Below are 16,553 nucleotides of genomic sequence, written 5' to 3'. Positions count from 1 at the left end.
ACCTTTGTGAAGTGGTAAGAATTCTAAAACGTACTCGAAATAACAGGGGAACCTAGGCCTTGCTAAGTAGTGGAACCTGAGCTTTTAGGAGCTTGAGAATGAAACTAAGGAACTTTCAAAAAGCGCAATTTAAGAGTACTGGTCACAGTTAATCAGGGCACCTGAAAATGCTATGGAATTTTATCTTATATTCCCCGGTAAGACACATGATCTTTGGCTTTCCATATACTAATCGTATTAGTCATATCCCTGATATCTCATAACTTACAAAATACTTCTCTCTTTCAAAAAAAAAAAATGCTGGTATGAATAATAAAGGAAGCAGTTTAGTCATTTCAACAAATTTAATTTAACTACAGGTGTTTGAACTTCTCAGTTTTACTCCCATGAAATTTGCAAATCAATGAAACAAGTTCTGCTTTACGTATGTTGAAAACATTAATACAATACAGGAAGACAACTAGTGAAATGATAACAATTTGGCCTCATATTTCATTTTTTTTTTGTTTCAAGATACACAAAATCTAATGTTTCATATATTCAGCCAAGAGCGTCCAGAAGAACTAGATGAAGAAGTCTCAGTACTCTTAGTAATCATCTTTGCAAATACACAATGATCAGAGAAAACACCAAAAGAACTTTTTTTCTTGGCATGTGTTTTTCCAAAAGAAAAGAAGGATGGGCGGAATCAGAAATCAAACTTTAGAAAACTAAATATTGAAATACTAGAGCCAGTCTTTTAGACTAACATTACGGCTATCTAGAAGAGATTACAAATCAAAAACATTGATTAATGAGAGCACAGCATACTAAAGCAATCACATTTCCTCTTTTTTAAATAAGATCTTTAAGTTGCTAGATATGTAGTGGACACTAAAAACCTTCTAACACTGGATCAGACGACATTGCCAATGGTGAGGCAAAGAGTGTGTGGTGTAAACAATTACCTTTATATAGGCAACTGAAAAATCACCCTTATTTATCAGCTAACATTTGGTATCAAACTGTGAAGCTATTTCTTGTAGAATACTGTATGGCTCTGCACTACATCTAATGAAAGTATCAGACAGAACCAATCAAAGATAACAAACAGAGATTCCCCTTTAAATCAGCAACAATACTGAATTTGTAAGCACTGGAGAAGACAGAATCACAATTCAAAGTGACTGACACATCAGAGAGATGCTCTGAAATTGGCAAGACTAAACTAAGAAACAGAGTGCAGGAAAGAGCTTCAATTCATGAGTTTGTAAAATTCCATTTTTAGTAACAACTAGGCAAGCACTATGGTAGAAAAAGATGCAGAGGTTATAGTGGAATACAAAGTAGATGTGAGACAAAGACTAAGTGAAAGGACAAAGCACATTCCATTTTGTGTTTAATGCAAGAACCACGGAAGTAATCATTCTGCTGTACTTCAAACTGCCAACTTTTAGCTGAAACACGATGCCTGCTACAGTGCTCCCTACCTGAAGAAATATACAGGCAAACTCAGACCAAGAGAGAAGCAGAATGCATAGAGAAGGAGAAGAAAGAATCTTCTCAAGCAAAGTCAGACAGACTCCAGTTAGTCTGGGAAAAGGAGATGGAGGGTGACGTAACATTTTCCAGTGCTTAAAAAGGCTGTTATAAGAGGAGCTGTGATCAACTGTATTCCATGACCCCCAACAGAAAGACAAGTCAATTCAATCTACAGCAAAAAAACCCAGAGACTAAATATTTGCCAAGTCTTGATCTTTCCCATCAGTTACTGACAATTGAATTTGTAATAAAACTTGAGCCTCAAGCTAAACAGAATTAATTTTTACAATCTGATAACATTTATAATATTAATACCCCACTGTTAATGTTATTATAACATTAATAACCCACTCCAGATTTCAAGAAAGGCAATAGATTTCCCTGATGTACAATTCAAAAAAAATATATCACAATTAGGCACAGAACAGTAATTTTTTCACTTTGAACTAAATAGTTTGTTAATCAAAAGGAAGTAAGTGTCAGCTAAGTTTTTTTGTCCCACTGCACATTTAGAACAAATTTTCAATACAACACAAATAAGCCTCAATACCTTTATAAGTATGCCTTTTACTTAAGATTGTAAACCGAAAATACATCATATTGATATTTTTAAATATTGGCAATAATCTATTTTAGGACAACCTGAAATAAGGCATGTTTAAATAAGACACTGTCATGTTTTACAAAAACCCCTCAAGCTGAACAACAGTGTTGCCTAAAGAATTAATTTCTTTTCAGTGATAAACTTAGATAGAACATACCTTATCATGTCCTGTGTCTCCTCCTCTTACAATATCTGGAGCCATGTATTCTATTGTTCCACAGAAGGAATATGCTCTCTCATTCTAGTGAAAAAAAGAAAATAAAATTCATGTCAAACAACTATATTATACAAATCACATGGGACAGATATGGCTAACAGTTCCAAGATGCTGGCAGCATTCTTCTCCAAATAGCTCAGAACTGCTAGCTAAATCATATTCCATCATACGTAGAGATGTATCACATAATGCTACAGAATATTTACAGGCTTCTACGAAAAAATAAAAAGTTATAGGTTTGTGTGGCAGTCTAAGATAGACACACAAATATTAACATATTGATATTTTTAAAACTTTCCCATAACTTTAAACAATCTATACATTTCAGAACTACTCAAGATTCCCCAAGGTAATACAGACACACGTTCTGAAGGCTGCAATATCAATACTCTAGACAACAAATGAAACCTTTCCATTACAAAGAGCATTTCATTGTCAGATGTACAATTTGACTAAATTGGATACAAGATCCTTCGGGTTCCCCACATTTAGGAATTTACTATGACCTCTAGAAAAGTAGTTTTCTTTCGCAACACACACATAGATAGAAAACACAACATTCTCTCAAGAAGAGACTTGGAGAGAGACAAAAGAGAGAAAGAGAAAGGCAGACAGACAGACAGAGTTGTAAATTTAATTTTATTCTACACACTGAAGTTATTGTCTTGATTATGTTCAAAACTAAGCTGCTTTCACAGGCATGTATATTTGTTCCCTGTTAGCGATTTACCTTTGAGGTCAACATGAGGTCATGCTGTACCTTGCTAATGACGAAAGCACATGTGTTTGGGCCATGCAAGATTGTTCCTCCCTTATCCTTCAAGCTTCTAGCATTTTGGGGAGAGATCCTGATAGGTCCTTTAAAGAAGAGTGTTCAAAAAAGCAAATATTTCAAAAGTCAGGTTTTACATTTGAAGATTCAGCTTTGGAATTTAAAACAGGTGCTATATAAGAGAATGTACTACACTAATGAGAGGAAGCTTCTAGAAGTAGAAACAGTGCTCAGTGCTGCCCTGAGGCATAAAAACAGTCGAACAGCATATTATTAAACTGTATTTAAATACATATACTGTGACTGGTTTTGGGGGGTAAAATTCTGAGTACAAAATAGTTATAAGCCTCATGTTGTTCAAATATTAACTTGAAATACTAACTTCTGAGACAAAAACCATAAAATAATAAGCTTTTCATGGTTCCACTTTCTTTTGACACAACTATTGTTCCTCTTTGATTATCTTTTCCAGCACGTGTTTTCTAAAAGAAAAATATTGTGATAAAAAGCAAAAACAAAAAAAATTCAGAAATTCCTAGCCCTCCATCCTGGCATAAGCTATCCATATATCCCTCTGTTCCTTTTTCCTTCAGCTGAGAAGGAGGGAGGGGGAAGAAGGGGAAGAAGGAAAAGGAACGGGAGTGAAAAATACAAAACGAAACTGTTCTTCATTTGCTACCTCTCCAAAGAATAAAGATAATGCAGCCAAGTTGAGATTTACGAAAGCAATTTATAATGCTAATATATCAAAAGAAATAGGTGAAAACTATTATTTAGTTAGCTGCAAGTTCAGCAAATCATCTACAAAATAATGTCTTTTTTGTCTCCACATTGTGTAATAAAGCTGGGCTAAAAGATACTCCAGTGACAAGAAATAGACTGGGGAGTTGCAGAGGAAAGTATACAGTGGTACAGCAGAACCCTTATGATCTCAGGTACCTTTTGCTGGTGAGAAGGCCCACAAAAAACATTTCAAAACATGCACAAATATTAGTAGTAGCTTTTTTGAGGAACAATCACAATCCTTAATAAACATAATTGGTAGTTCTGATTTTCAATTATATTTACTTTTTGCCTTTTACAATCATTTTAGCTTTTAACATGAAAGGTGGACTTTCTGAAACAGTATTAGAAAATTAATTTTATATCTTTCCTAAATTCATGGCTGAGGTATATTTTGTCCCTTACAAAATTCAGTGTTTAAAACCCCCAAAATAATTTTGGAAGTTTAAAAAATTGGTATTGTATCATTCTTATAATTAAATTTCAATATGAAAAACTCATACTGTAAGTCACAAACAGGCATTTATAAACTGAAAACACTCTGGGATATGTTTATAAAAAGGTTTATAGAATCCCCAACTTCTCATCCACATAGATAAGTACTTGTATCCTTTAGCTCTTGCTTCCTTTTCAGTTTAGAAGTGGTCTACTGCTGAAATTCAAGGCTGAACAGAGCCAAGAAGAACAAAGCAGATGATTATCACAAGCAGAGTTCTTAGCAAGAAATCTAGTAAATTGGAACTCAGCATTAGGTAGGGGGAAAAAAATGGACACACTGAGCATTTTCTTCATAATCAATCAACACTGATTTGCCATTACATATACTAGCATCATATTCCAGACGGCCTGTTGGAACCAGTTTACAACTGCTACAGGGTGACCATTAAGAAAAAACACTCTGATATCAACTATTTATAGTTTCTTACTTAACCACACATAAAAACTCAGAGGACCACAGCACTCCCCAGAACATGAATAAAACCAACTGTCTGAAAGCAAAGCATTCTGACTCGACTGAAAATTGACACAGATTTGCCTTCATAAGATGTTGTGGCAAGACCTAACTTCAGGGAGTTGAAGCCACAAAGTCCGGATACTTCTTTGTTAGACACCTCTGTTTCTGTTGTGGTTTATTGAAACTACAAGTCCCACCAGCTGTTACTTCCAGAACACAGTTTTTATGGTATTACGTTTCACTAGGAGCACTTATGTAAATTTGTCAATATTAAATATGCCTCTTATAGGGAGTCACTAATAGTCTTTATTATTATGCATTACATGTGGGTTTAAAACCATTTTCAAAGAATGTTACCTCTGATAACAGTTTCCTTTTTTGTCTCGTTCTGGGGTCCCCAATACAAGAGAGACATGGACATACTGGAGATAGTCCAGCAAAGGGCCACAAAATTGATTAACAGCACAGGGCCACAAGGATGCTTAAGGGACTGGAGTAAATGAAGAAAGGCTGACAGAGCTGGGACTGTTCCACCTGGAGAAGGGAAGGCTTAGGGGGATCTCATCAATGGATATAAATGCCTGAAGGGAGGGTTCAAAGAAGAGGGAGCCAGGCTCTTTTCAGCAGTGCCCAGTGATGGGACCAGAGGCAATCAGTATGAATTGAAACACAGGAGGTTGCCTCTGAACATCAGGAAACACTTTTTTACTGTGAGGGTGACTGAGCACTGGCACAGGCCACCCATGGAGGTGGTGGAGTCTCCCTCCTTGGAGATATTCAAAAGGCTTCTGGACATGGTAGTGGGCAGTTGGCTCTAGGTGACTATGCTTGAGTGAAGGTGGTTGGACCAGATGACCTCCAGAGGTCCCTTTCAACCTCAACCATTCTGTGATTCCGTGACAAAAAGTCACTGGAAGTTGTACTCCACCATTCATTTGTGAAATCACATTTCACTCACAAATCAAGTACGCAGTCCCCCCAAAAATTTCAAAAAACACAACCAAACCCCATGTTGTATTTTGCCTCTCCCCCCAAATCTACATTTCAATCAACTTTATAACATGAATCCAAACTCCAGAATCCAATTAACACATGATTAATAATTCCATGTTATGAAATGTAAAACAAGAAAGGAAGTTGCTACACAAGAACTGAACTTGGATTACCTACAGGTAAATTCTCACTGAACATGCACATCTTACAAATATTCAAGCTTAAGAATTTTTTGCATAATGCAGAATGCTCATTTTGTTCCCTCACTCGGCATGCATGCCTTAAACATTTTGGTTCCCTCTTCTGAGTTGCAGAACAGGAAGCAAACAGACACTAATGGAAAGAAACGGAAATGCGGCTAACCCATCGTTAATAACTCAATATCACAATGTTGTCCTTGTCTTTGCAAGAGTATCATTATGTTTGTTCCCAATCAGCAGTGCTTCCATGTTTACAGATAATTTGGAGATAGTCTTCAGTCTTCCAGCACACAACAGCTGGTTTTGATTTCTGTTTTTTTCTTTACCAAGTTCAACATCATTCCTGAATGTTTATGCAATAGCATAGTTTTTAGGTTTAGGTACACAAAGCGGCTACTTCAAACTGGTTAACTACTTAACTGTGCAACAACTTTTCATGAAACTGCTGATACAAAGAGAATTTTGAGTTCTTGATCAGTGAACATGGACAGGTTCACCTGGACAGCGAGGCTGTTCACTTTGTTAAACCATCCCTCTGTTAAATTAGAAAACCGTTACATGCCCTTAACACTTAATCTTCAAGATGAGCTCCACACTGACACTGTGGATGTGCCTACATGTATTACCAGACTGTTTCTAATAAATACTTTAGCACTACACATAGCGTAGAACTTTAACTTGTCCCACTCCACTTATGGCAATATAAAAAAAGATAGTGCACTGCCCTCTTTTGCAATCATTCTGACTGATCCTAGTGAAACACAACTGCTTTAACTTGCTAATGCACTTCCAGTACCATGTCTATATGATCCCTGCAGCCTTCTCTCCATATTATCTATTATAGCATCCCATCTTTGTTCTCCTTCATCAAAAAAGAAAGGGCATAATTTGTCTTCCAACCAGGAAATGCTGACAGCACATATACACCAAGCAGCTTTAGGACAATTAGAATTTTGTGACTGTCCAAGATGGAGAGGTGTAATGTGGATTAGCATTTGTCCTGGAAGACTGACACTTCACCGAAGAAAAAAAAACCTCAGAACAGCAGCTTCTTTGCTAAGACTATTATGTTCACTGACCCTGGCAGGTTGACCACAATTACATCATTTCCAGAGGTGAAAAAACCCTAGCTCCAGAATTCAATCCAAAGTGCTGACAGAAGGATGGAGGTCTTGCATCATCATGCACTTGATGATCTTGTGGTGTCACTTGGCCCTGCTTTATAACCAATGCCGGGCAGGCATTTGAAACTACCTGAAGTTGTAGAAAGCGTATGTGTAAACTCCTCTCCTCAAAGACAGAGAGGACTTATACCTTCAGAGTTCTCTAATGAGATCCCTCATCACGTAAAAAAAGTACATTAACAGCATAAACAAAGCAAAAGGAAAAAACTCCATTTCTCTGCAGAGACTAATGAAACTCACCACATCTACAGGAAAAGCCTGACTGACAGAGAAACGGTCGCTACTCTAATACAAGGATATGCCCTCGAGAGTACAAGTCCTAGTCTACAGCAATACAAGTTCAGTTTAGCAACATATGCAACGGTAGCTCACTTATTAAGCCTCGTAACTGTTCAACAGGTCATAACAGGGTACATGGGACAAGAACTGTAATTTCAGTGTGAACCACAGGAATTAAATGAGACTTCAGGAGAGCCAAGCAATCACATACACACAATATGGTCCTGAAAGACCCATCTCTACTGGGCCAAACTGCCTTTTGGCAGCCAACTGTTTGGACAAAGGGCCACTCCACAATGTCTGATTTAAGAACAGAATGTGCTGGAAGGATGGTGTTAGTTTCCAGGGCCACAAAAAACTCACACAGACCAGATGCACTGAAAACATCTGTTTCAATGTCCTAACACATCCAAAAGGGCATGGGAACTGGGCAAAGAAATACAAACAACAGATTCAGGACGGGTGTTTCCCAACACCTGAAGGATGAAGGCCTACATTATTTTATCATATGCACCCAAAGATCCACATCCAAGAAACAAACTGTCATTTAAATACTTGGCTGAAGACATCTTCAGCTAGGAGGACATATCTAGAGAACTGTCTGAATGTAAACTAGTATTCACAAAGAAAAAAAGTATTCTTAGAGCAGAGGACAAGATAGCAGGGGACTATTCCACAGTTTTACAACTCCTTCAAAAAGCAGAGAACATCATTAGTCAAGGGACTCAAAAAAAAAAAACCATATTAACCATACCCTCTGGAAACCGAGATCTGCATAATTGGAAAGCGCATCTTGTGACTGTCATGCTTACTTATAGCATGGCAGACAGGGCATCCAAGTCATCTTGAAGGAAAGTACAGAAAACAGCTTTTGGAGCTCCAAAGCAGCCCCAGAGCAAAAGATGACCCACATTGAAAGGTTCAAGACTCAAGCAGGCAAGGGATGATGTGTTGAGTACCTCCTGAGTCAATAGTGTCATCAGTACTTTGCCGCTGAGTACTGAAGAAAATAAGATTTCTGTTTAGACTTCCACAGGTAACTACATCAAGTGACTACTACGGGTAATTACATCAAGAGAAACATACAATCTCTACAAACATTAAGCACAAACGCACCCATTTGTTGCCAAATTAGCTGTTTGTACAAAAGACAGACTGAGCAAACTGGAGCATGCCATTTGACCATTGGAAAAATGGGAGCAAAAACACGAACAAAGAAAAAGATCAAAGGAAGTCTTAAGAATCCACAAGATTTTGTTTCAGAGGCCTCTGGAACAAAACAAAAGCACATCAAAGCAAAGCACCCAAAAACATGAAAGAAGACTACAGAAGTGTGAACGCTGTGTGAACGAAAAGAAGGAGTTGAGATAAAGCTAGCTAGCAGAATACTAACATAGGTAAAACAAAACAACACAAAAAAACCCCCCACACCTGCAAAGAAAAAACAGATGCTCTATCTAGAGTATCTGGCTCAGAATAATGAGGCATTGTGCTAGTTTTGGCTGGGATACTGTTAATTTTCTTCGTAGGAGCTATTATGGGGCTGCATTTTGTATTTGTGCTGAAAGCCGTTGATAATACAGGGGTGTTTTAGTTAGACTAAGGGAATGATATCCATGTATTTATCAAAGGATGGGAAGAGGGGCGGTGGTTAATGAGGATGTATTGGATAGCGTGAGACCTGAGTATGATGCAAATGTTACTGAATAAGGGGTGGAGAATGTCATGGCTTTGGCTGAGTTAATTTTCTTTAAAGTAGCTGCTATGGGGCTGGTTTGGATTGGTGCTCAAAACAGTGTTCACAATACAGGGATGTTTTTGTTATTGCTGAGCAGTGCTTACACAGAGGCAAGGCCTTTTCTGCTTCTCACAACACCCCACCAGCAAGTATACTGGGGAGTACACAAGAAACTGGGAGGTGACACAGCTGGGACAGCTGACCCCAACTGACCAAAGGGATATTCTATACTATATGCTCAGCATATGAAGCTGGGGAAGAAAAAAAATGAGAAGGGATGTTCAGAATGGTGGCATTTGTCTTCCCAAGTAACCGTTATGCATGATAGAGCCCTGCTTTCCTGGAGATGGCTGAACACCTGCCTGCCCATGGGAACTGGTGAACAAATTCCTTATTTTGCTTTGTTTGCGTGTGCGGTTTTTGCTTTAGTTATTAAACTGTCTTCATCTGAACCCACAAGTTTTCTCACTCTTCCACTTCTCTTACCTGACCCGCTGGAGGGGCAGTGATCAAGTGGCTGTGTGGTGTTTAGCTGCCCACTGGCTTAAACCACAACAGGCATATTCCAAGTACACTCTTTTATACGTGTGCACCAAGCCTAAGGAGACACCTATTTGCCATACAAATACTGCTTTGGGAAAATGCTTCAGAACTTGAGCATTTGTGATTTTTATCTCCAAACTGTGAATGTAGATATGGAGAGCACTCAAGTGTCTTAAGACAGTCATTCTACCATTTGAAGATGTATTATTTAATGTTTATATGGCCCATATATGGCCTTTAAAGTACTTCTTCAACTTGACGAGTTGCATTCAGACAATATGTGCCACTGCTCAGACACTTGGGTCCTACAATCCTATGGCTTATTTTAGTTACAACAGTCTTTGTGCAAACATATTTTAGCCAGAGAATTAGCCAAGTATTCAGTGAAACCATTCTTTTCAGCATTCACAATTAGGACCCACTTCTCCAACTACATGAAAGGTCACCTTTGAAATGGAACAGGCTGCTTCTGTTCTCCAACTACTTAATACACAAATACTTTGTTCTTAACTGAGCTGGACTACTACCCTGAACATCAGATATGACACATTCTAAATATTCCTTGAACCATAAAATTTGACTTCTTAAATGTATTCTGCAGCTTTAAAAAAATAAAATAAAATAAATAAAACCAAAGCTACTCTCCTTTAAATATTCTTTAATAGTGTATGTACTCTCTAATAGAAGTGACAGTAGGATATGGTCAAAAGGCTTGGTTAAACCCTAGAGTACATAATTTCTAGTGTAAGAATTTCAAGAAATGGAAACTACACAGTATTAGGGAAAGGGCACTTCTCAGCTATTAAATTGGCTTGGACTTTAATTTCTTTGCATTCTGTATTCATACAAAATATTCTAGGAACATAATCTAATAGCTTAAGAATTACTCCTATAGTGTATTCAATATTTAAAAATGACAGCAAAACCAAAACCTAGAAACACTAAGTGCTGTTGGGCCAAAGAAGACAAAGACAGCCTCTAGAGCTGGAGAGTCAAGAGCCACAGTCTGTGATAGCATGTGTCTAATCTGTCAGAAACAACTCTGCGACTGAGCAGCATGTAGTGACGCAGAGGGAGAGGGTGCAAAGGAACAGAAGGGAACCAGGTAGCCAGACAGAAGGTCACTGAAGGCATTCAGGGCTGCTCTCAGGACTGACTCTCCCCAAGTCCGCTGAAAAATTCTCCTGTCCAGACAAGAACGATTTAGTGGTTCTTGTCACGTTTTTCTTATGGAGAAATAATAGAATTACCATGCATGTTTTGGCGGGGTTCTTCCACAGATTTCAGCAACAGCCTTAGGAGATTCCTATGCTTGTCCATACTTGTTAGCTAGCAAATTAAATTGCTGTACTCAATTAATCTGACCTCATCATTATGAAGGTTTCAAAATGTTACAACCTAGCAAGACAAAAGTAATGCTTAACTGTTGTTAGAGGTACTCTGAAATTGCTTAGCAAGTTCAAACAAGGTTTCTAATCCAATACAGATATGGTCTTTCTACTTAAGGTCAAGGACAATTCCTCCTTATTGCATGGGTAGTAAATTCTCCATATCAACTTTCAGATCAGGCATACAGATGAAAAATCAAACTCATTAAAAACACACTTTAGCTAAAACTCTGCATATCTTAGGACTTCTCTTTAAATAATCACTTAACAGGTATACCTCATGTGAATGTGCACACCATGTAAATCATATGAACTACTATTACGTTTCCAACTTCTATAAAATACTCAGGGCTGCAAGTAAAATCCACCACTCTTCCGTGAAAATGTCTCTCACCTACAATAAATTGGAAGCAGTCTGCGTGTAATATAGATGACAAAATGAAAGCCAGTCTCCAAAGGTTTAAATTTTCAAATCAACCTTTTGGTACAGGTAAAATTATGATCAATATACCTTGCTCTGAATTCTATTTAGCAAATAAACATTCTAGCACACGAAAATCTGTAATCTTGATTGTTATTTGTGAGTGTTTACAATTCAAGTTTTCTTCTCTGATGGAGGGTAAGTCATCTTATATTACCAGATGCATGGCATTTGGTAATTTCGTGGGAGATAAATATGCCAAAAAAAAGATGTCTTTGCACAGGGATAAGGCTCACATTGGGGAAGGGATCACATGGAACAGAAATGAATGGCAGATGTTAAAATTTCTTTAACACCACAGTACTGTAGTTCTTGCACAAGACGGTGCATTTCCAACTTATGTTTTAGAGTAAATAAGATCCACAGAGATGCTGTGCTTTTGGCTCTCAAGTTCAGCCAATACGATTGCTTGCTGGATACCACAAACTACAAGGAGGAGAAACACATAGAGAGAACCTTTATCCTTCGAAGTCATTAACATTTCCCAGGCACATCAACCCACCTCTAACAAAGGAAACCAGAGGCAGTTAACCTCTCCTGCAGTGAGAGATCAATGGAGAGATTGGGGGACAAGAAGCTGGAGTACAGCCCTACAAAAAGGGATGTGAGGGTTTCAGTTGATGGTAAGCTCAGTATGAGTTATCAGTGTGCCCAGTTTGAAAAAAGGGACCAACAATATCCTGGGTGCATTAAGCACATTATAGCTTGTCCCACTATGCACATCATTGGTGCAGCCTCACCTTGAACACTGCGTGCAGTTTTAGGCTCCACTATATGATAGATATAAAAATATTAGAATGTGTCCAAAGGAAGGAAACAAAGATGGTGAAAGGACTAAAGGGAATGATTTTTGAAGAGCGGATGAGAAAACTAGGTTTGTTCAGCTAAGAGCAGAGGAGATGGAGGGGTAACCTTATTGCTGTCTACATGTTCTCCTGATGGGGAGCAGCAAGGAAGGTGCCGATCTCTTCCCTCTGGTGTCAGGAAGCAAAGAAATGGCTTAAAGCTGCTTGAGGGGAAGTTCATATTGGATATCAGGAAAAAAAAATTCTTCACTGAGAGGGTGGCCAAGCACTAGAACAAGCTCCTCATGGAAGTGGTCATGGCCCCAAGCCTGTCAGTGTTCAAGAAAGTGGTCTTAGATTTATGGTTTAACTTTTAGGTGGCCTTGTATGGAGTCAGGAGTTGGAGTCCGTGATCCTTGTGGGCCCATTCCAACTCAGGATATGCTACAATTCTATGATTCAATGGGATGGGAGCATAGCATATTTCAACTGTGCCAAGGAACATTTCCCCTATGTATGAAAACCTTCAGCTATAGAGAATGCTTCACAAGTCTTTACAAAACTAAGAAAGGGGACTTAATACAGCAGATTCTTCAAGAAGATTTGGCCTTGCCAAATATTTCTGGCATCTGCCGAAAGATTCCTGTGCATTGTGCTGGCTGCCGTCACAGACTACAAGGTTATATTGGATAAATCCAGAACCACTTGTCAAGTTCCTCAAATGACTGTTTCCTTGTGTGGTATGATTATCAATATACTAACTGTACCTAAGAAAAGTTCTATTTCTTTAGTAGTGCTTAATACAAATGCTAAATAGGAAACACAAAGAAACATTTCTATGACTTTTCACATGCTTCTCACATGGTCTTAACTTTGTGTGGCGAAGCCTGCTCTTTCTTTTGCATCAGCTACAAGTCTAGCAGAAGAAAAGTCAGTTGCGTCAAAGAAAAGACATACAATAGATCGTATCACTCCGTTTTGAAGGTTCAACAATGGCAACTAATATCCCTAATATGCTCTCATGAAGACTTCAGTAAAAAAAAAAAAGCTTGAAGAGCAAGGCTGTCCCAAAAGATACCAAGTATCTAACTTTGTTTTAGAGTGTTAAAGGGTTCCGGCACCAGTTTAAATTGAACATGCAGAAGTCCCAACACTCTTTCACTCTGCAGAAATTCTTGTAACTGATACCTGGCTAGGACCGTGACACTTCACCCAGTGATGAACAAGTCGTCCCAAGTGAAACCTGCATGTTACAATTCCACAGAAGGTCTCGCTCATCTGTGCTCAATACCAACACTGACAGAATGCAGCTGAGTAACCTGTATGGAACCTTATCAGGGGCCTCCTCCACCTTCAGCTGGGAGCTGAAGTTCAGGCTCTCATTCTTGACCCTTGTGTCAGCTACACTATAGGTATGCCTGTACTTGGCTATGTACCTCACTGATCCTGATCCACCAGCTTCAAATCCTGGCTTGACCTCAAGCCTCCCTCCTCAAAACAGGCTTGTCTAATAACTACTGGACTTTTGTCTGAGCCTGTCTTACTGCCACTAGACTTGCTCTGATCTTCTTGTTTGGCAACCGTGGGATTCCGTCACTGATCAGTGAGCATACTGATCCATACCTGCCTTGCTGTCACCCTTAGCTCCCAGCTCTCACTAATGCTGGGAGCAGCCTCCCCATCCTGTTCTTCCCTGACTAACTAGTCAAGAACCACAGTTCTTCTAGAAACAGATTATAAGACTGAAGAACTCAAGCAGTTGAAGAGTTTTACAGTATCACCCAGGGTATCTCATACATCAGCTATCAGCAAACTGATAGTTTTCCCAAATCCTCCTGGGAGCTATCACAAGTCAAATAAAGCACATGATTGGGAAAAGCCAGCACAGACTCATCAAGGGCAAATTGTGTTTGACAAACCTGATCACCTATGACAAAGTAATCTGCTCAGTTGATGTGGGGCAAGTGGTGGCCATTGTCTACCTGGATTTCTCTAAGGCTTTTGATACGGTTTCCCACAGCCCCCTCCTGGAGAAACTGATGCCTTCTGGTCTAAACAAGGGGTCTGTGCAGTGGGTGTGGAACTGGCTGACAGGCTGCACCCAGAGGGTGACAATAAATAGCTCCTTTTCAAACTCATAACCTGTCACAAGTGGGGTCCCCCAGGGATCAATACTGGGCCCAATGCTGATTAATATCTTCATAAGTGATCTGGATGATGGGATCAAGTGTACCTTGATGACACCAAACTGAGTGGGGAAGTTAACACTTCGGAAGGGAGAGCCACCCTGCAGAAAGACCTGGTTAGTCCACTCTTCCACCCTATCAAGAACCTTATGAAGTTCAACAAATGTAAGGTCTTGCACCTGGGAAACCATAACCCAGGAATGCAGCACAGGCTGGGATCTACCTGGCTGGGAACCAGCTCTGTGGAAAGGGACCTGGGGATCCTGGTGGACAATAAGCTCAAGATGAGTGAACAGCGTGCTGCTACTGCAAAGAAAGTCAACAGGATGCTGGCTTGCGTCAACAAGGGCATCACCAGCAGAGATAAAGAAGTCGTTATCCCACTCTACTCAGCACTTTTCAGGCCACACCTGAATACTGTGCTCAGTTTTGGTCCCTGCTATGCAAAAAAAGATACGGTCAGGCTGGAAAAGGTCCAGAGAAGGGCCACAAAGAAGAACAAAGGACTGGGAAGCCTGCCATATAAGGAAAGGCTGAGAGAACTGGGTTTGTTCAGCCTTGAGAAAAGAAGGCTTAGGGGAGACCTTATCACCATGTTCCAGTATTTAAAGGGTAGCTACAAACAAGATGGAGACTCCCTTTTTACATGGAGTCCCATGGAAAAGACCAGGGGTAATGGGTACAAGTTACTCCTGGGGAGATTCTGATTGGACACAAGAGGAAAATTTTTCACAACAGGAACAGTCAGCCATTGGAATAATCTCCCCAGGGAAATAGTGGATTCCCCATCACTGGACATTTTTAAGATTCAGCTGGACAGGGTGCTGGGCCATCTTGTCTAGACCATGCTTTTGCCAAAAAAGGTTGGACCAGATGATCCTTAAGGTCCCTTCCAACCTGATATTCTATGATGCCATGTCATCGACTAAGTAAGCCATAAGAGTTCTCTTGGTAAGTTTAATGAGAAAACCAAGATCATAGGATAAATCAAAAGATTGCTGTCATAAATGGAAATGTACTTGCAATGCTGTAGAGGCCACATAGCAGAGGTGTTACTAACCAGATGACCTGTTGAAAGGTTTTTGCATTTCAGGAAAATCACAAGTAAAGAACGAAAAGACTAAATTCCATGTAGAAACAGGCCTTGTACCTTCAGCGAACCTTAGAGGTCATCCTATCCAAAAGTCACTTTACTGATATTTACCTCAAAAATAAAAATGCACCAAGAAAAAACCTGTTTCCACAGAAATAAGATCTGTCTCAATTTAGGAGGGCATATGAAAATTGATCGAAAAGTCCCTCTCATGATTCAAAGATGTGATGCAGATGTAAAATGAAAAACAAAAAATCTATTCCAAAAAAGTACATGCCAGACTGACCGGTTTCTTCTTTTTTCTCACTTTTTTTTTTTTTAAATATTTTTCATTCTTTTGTGAGCCTTTTTGGTCATAATACCCAGACATAACACTGGGTAAGGCAGCTGCCCACATCAGAAGGATCTCTCTGGTGTAGACCCAAAGCTTCACCCAAAGATCTCTCAGTTGCAGACTGTTGCTTCTGTAGCTGTAACTTCTATTCAGGACCAAAACTATGACCTCTGTAGGAGACATAGGAGGAAGAACAAAGACAGGAAAAATGCTGCGTAGTACACTAGTTAGGACTGCTCTGCTGCATTCAAGAAAGTCATAATGAAGAGCATAGTTTGAAAGTAAAGGTTTAGACTAGACCAAGAATGGTTGCAATATGGCAGATCAAGGGGTCCACTAGTTTGAAATGTCATCTCAGAAGAATTAATAAAAAAAAAAATTTATAAGGTCATCTGAAATGAATTAAAAAACCTGTCCTGGTGGCTGTTCCTACTTGAAGCAGCTAGTTAAGTCAAAATACCATGTTGGTTACTATACCTCATCCCAGAGCCAGACAC

At 39.2% G+C, this 16,553-nt stretch overlaps 1 protein-coding gene across 5 annotated transcripts in view; it reads right to left on the bottom strand.

Annotated features, from left to right (window-relative positions):
• Window positions 1–16,553, bottom strand: part of RPS6KA5 (ribosomal protein S6 kinase A5) — a 78,848-nt gene that overhangs the window by 26,952 nt on the left and 35,343 nt on the right. For 4 of the 5 annotated variants that reach the window (XM_054197918.1, XM_054197916.1, XM_054197914.1 and 1 more), the window contains exon 6: window positions 2,283–2,366. In XM_054197918.1, coding sequence (XP_054053893.1) covers window positions 2,283–2,366 — 84 coding nt within the window. Of the gene's footprint in view, window positions 1–2,282; window positions 2,367–3,072; window positions 3,201–16,553 lie in introns of all 5 variants that reach the window. The other variant, XM_054197917.1, reaches the window with a different exon arrangement.

The sequence above is a fragment of the Rissa tridactyla genome, chromosome 4, assembly GCF_028500815.1.
Source record: "Rissa tridactyla isolate bRisTri1 chromosome 4, bRisTri1.patW.cur.20221130, whole genome shotgun sequence".
In the NCBI taxonomy this organism is placed as follows: Eukaryota; Metazoa; Chordata; class Aves; order Charadriiformes; family Laridae; genus Rissa; species Rissa tridactyla.
The sequence above is the reverse complement of the archived record's forward strand: the minus strand, read 5'-3'. Positions and strand labels throughout refer to the sequence as shown.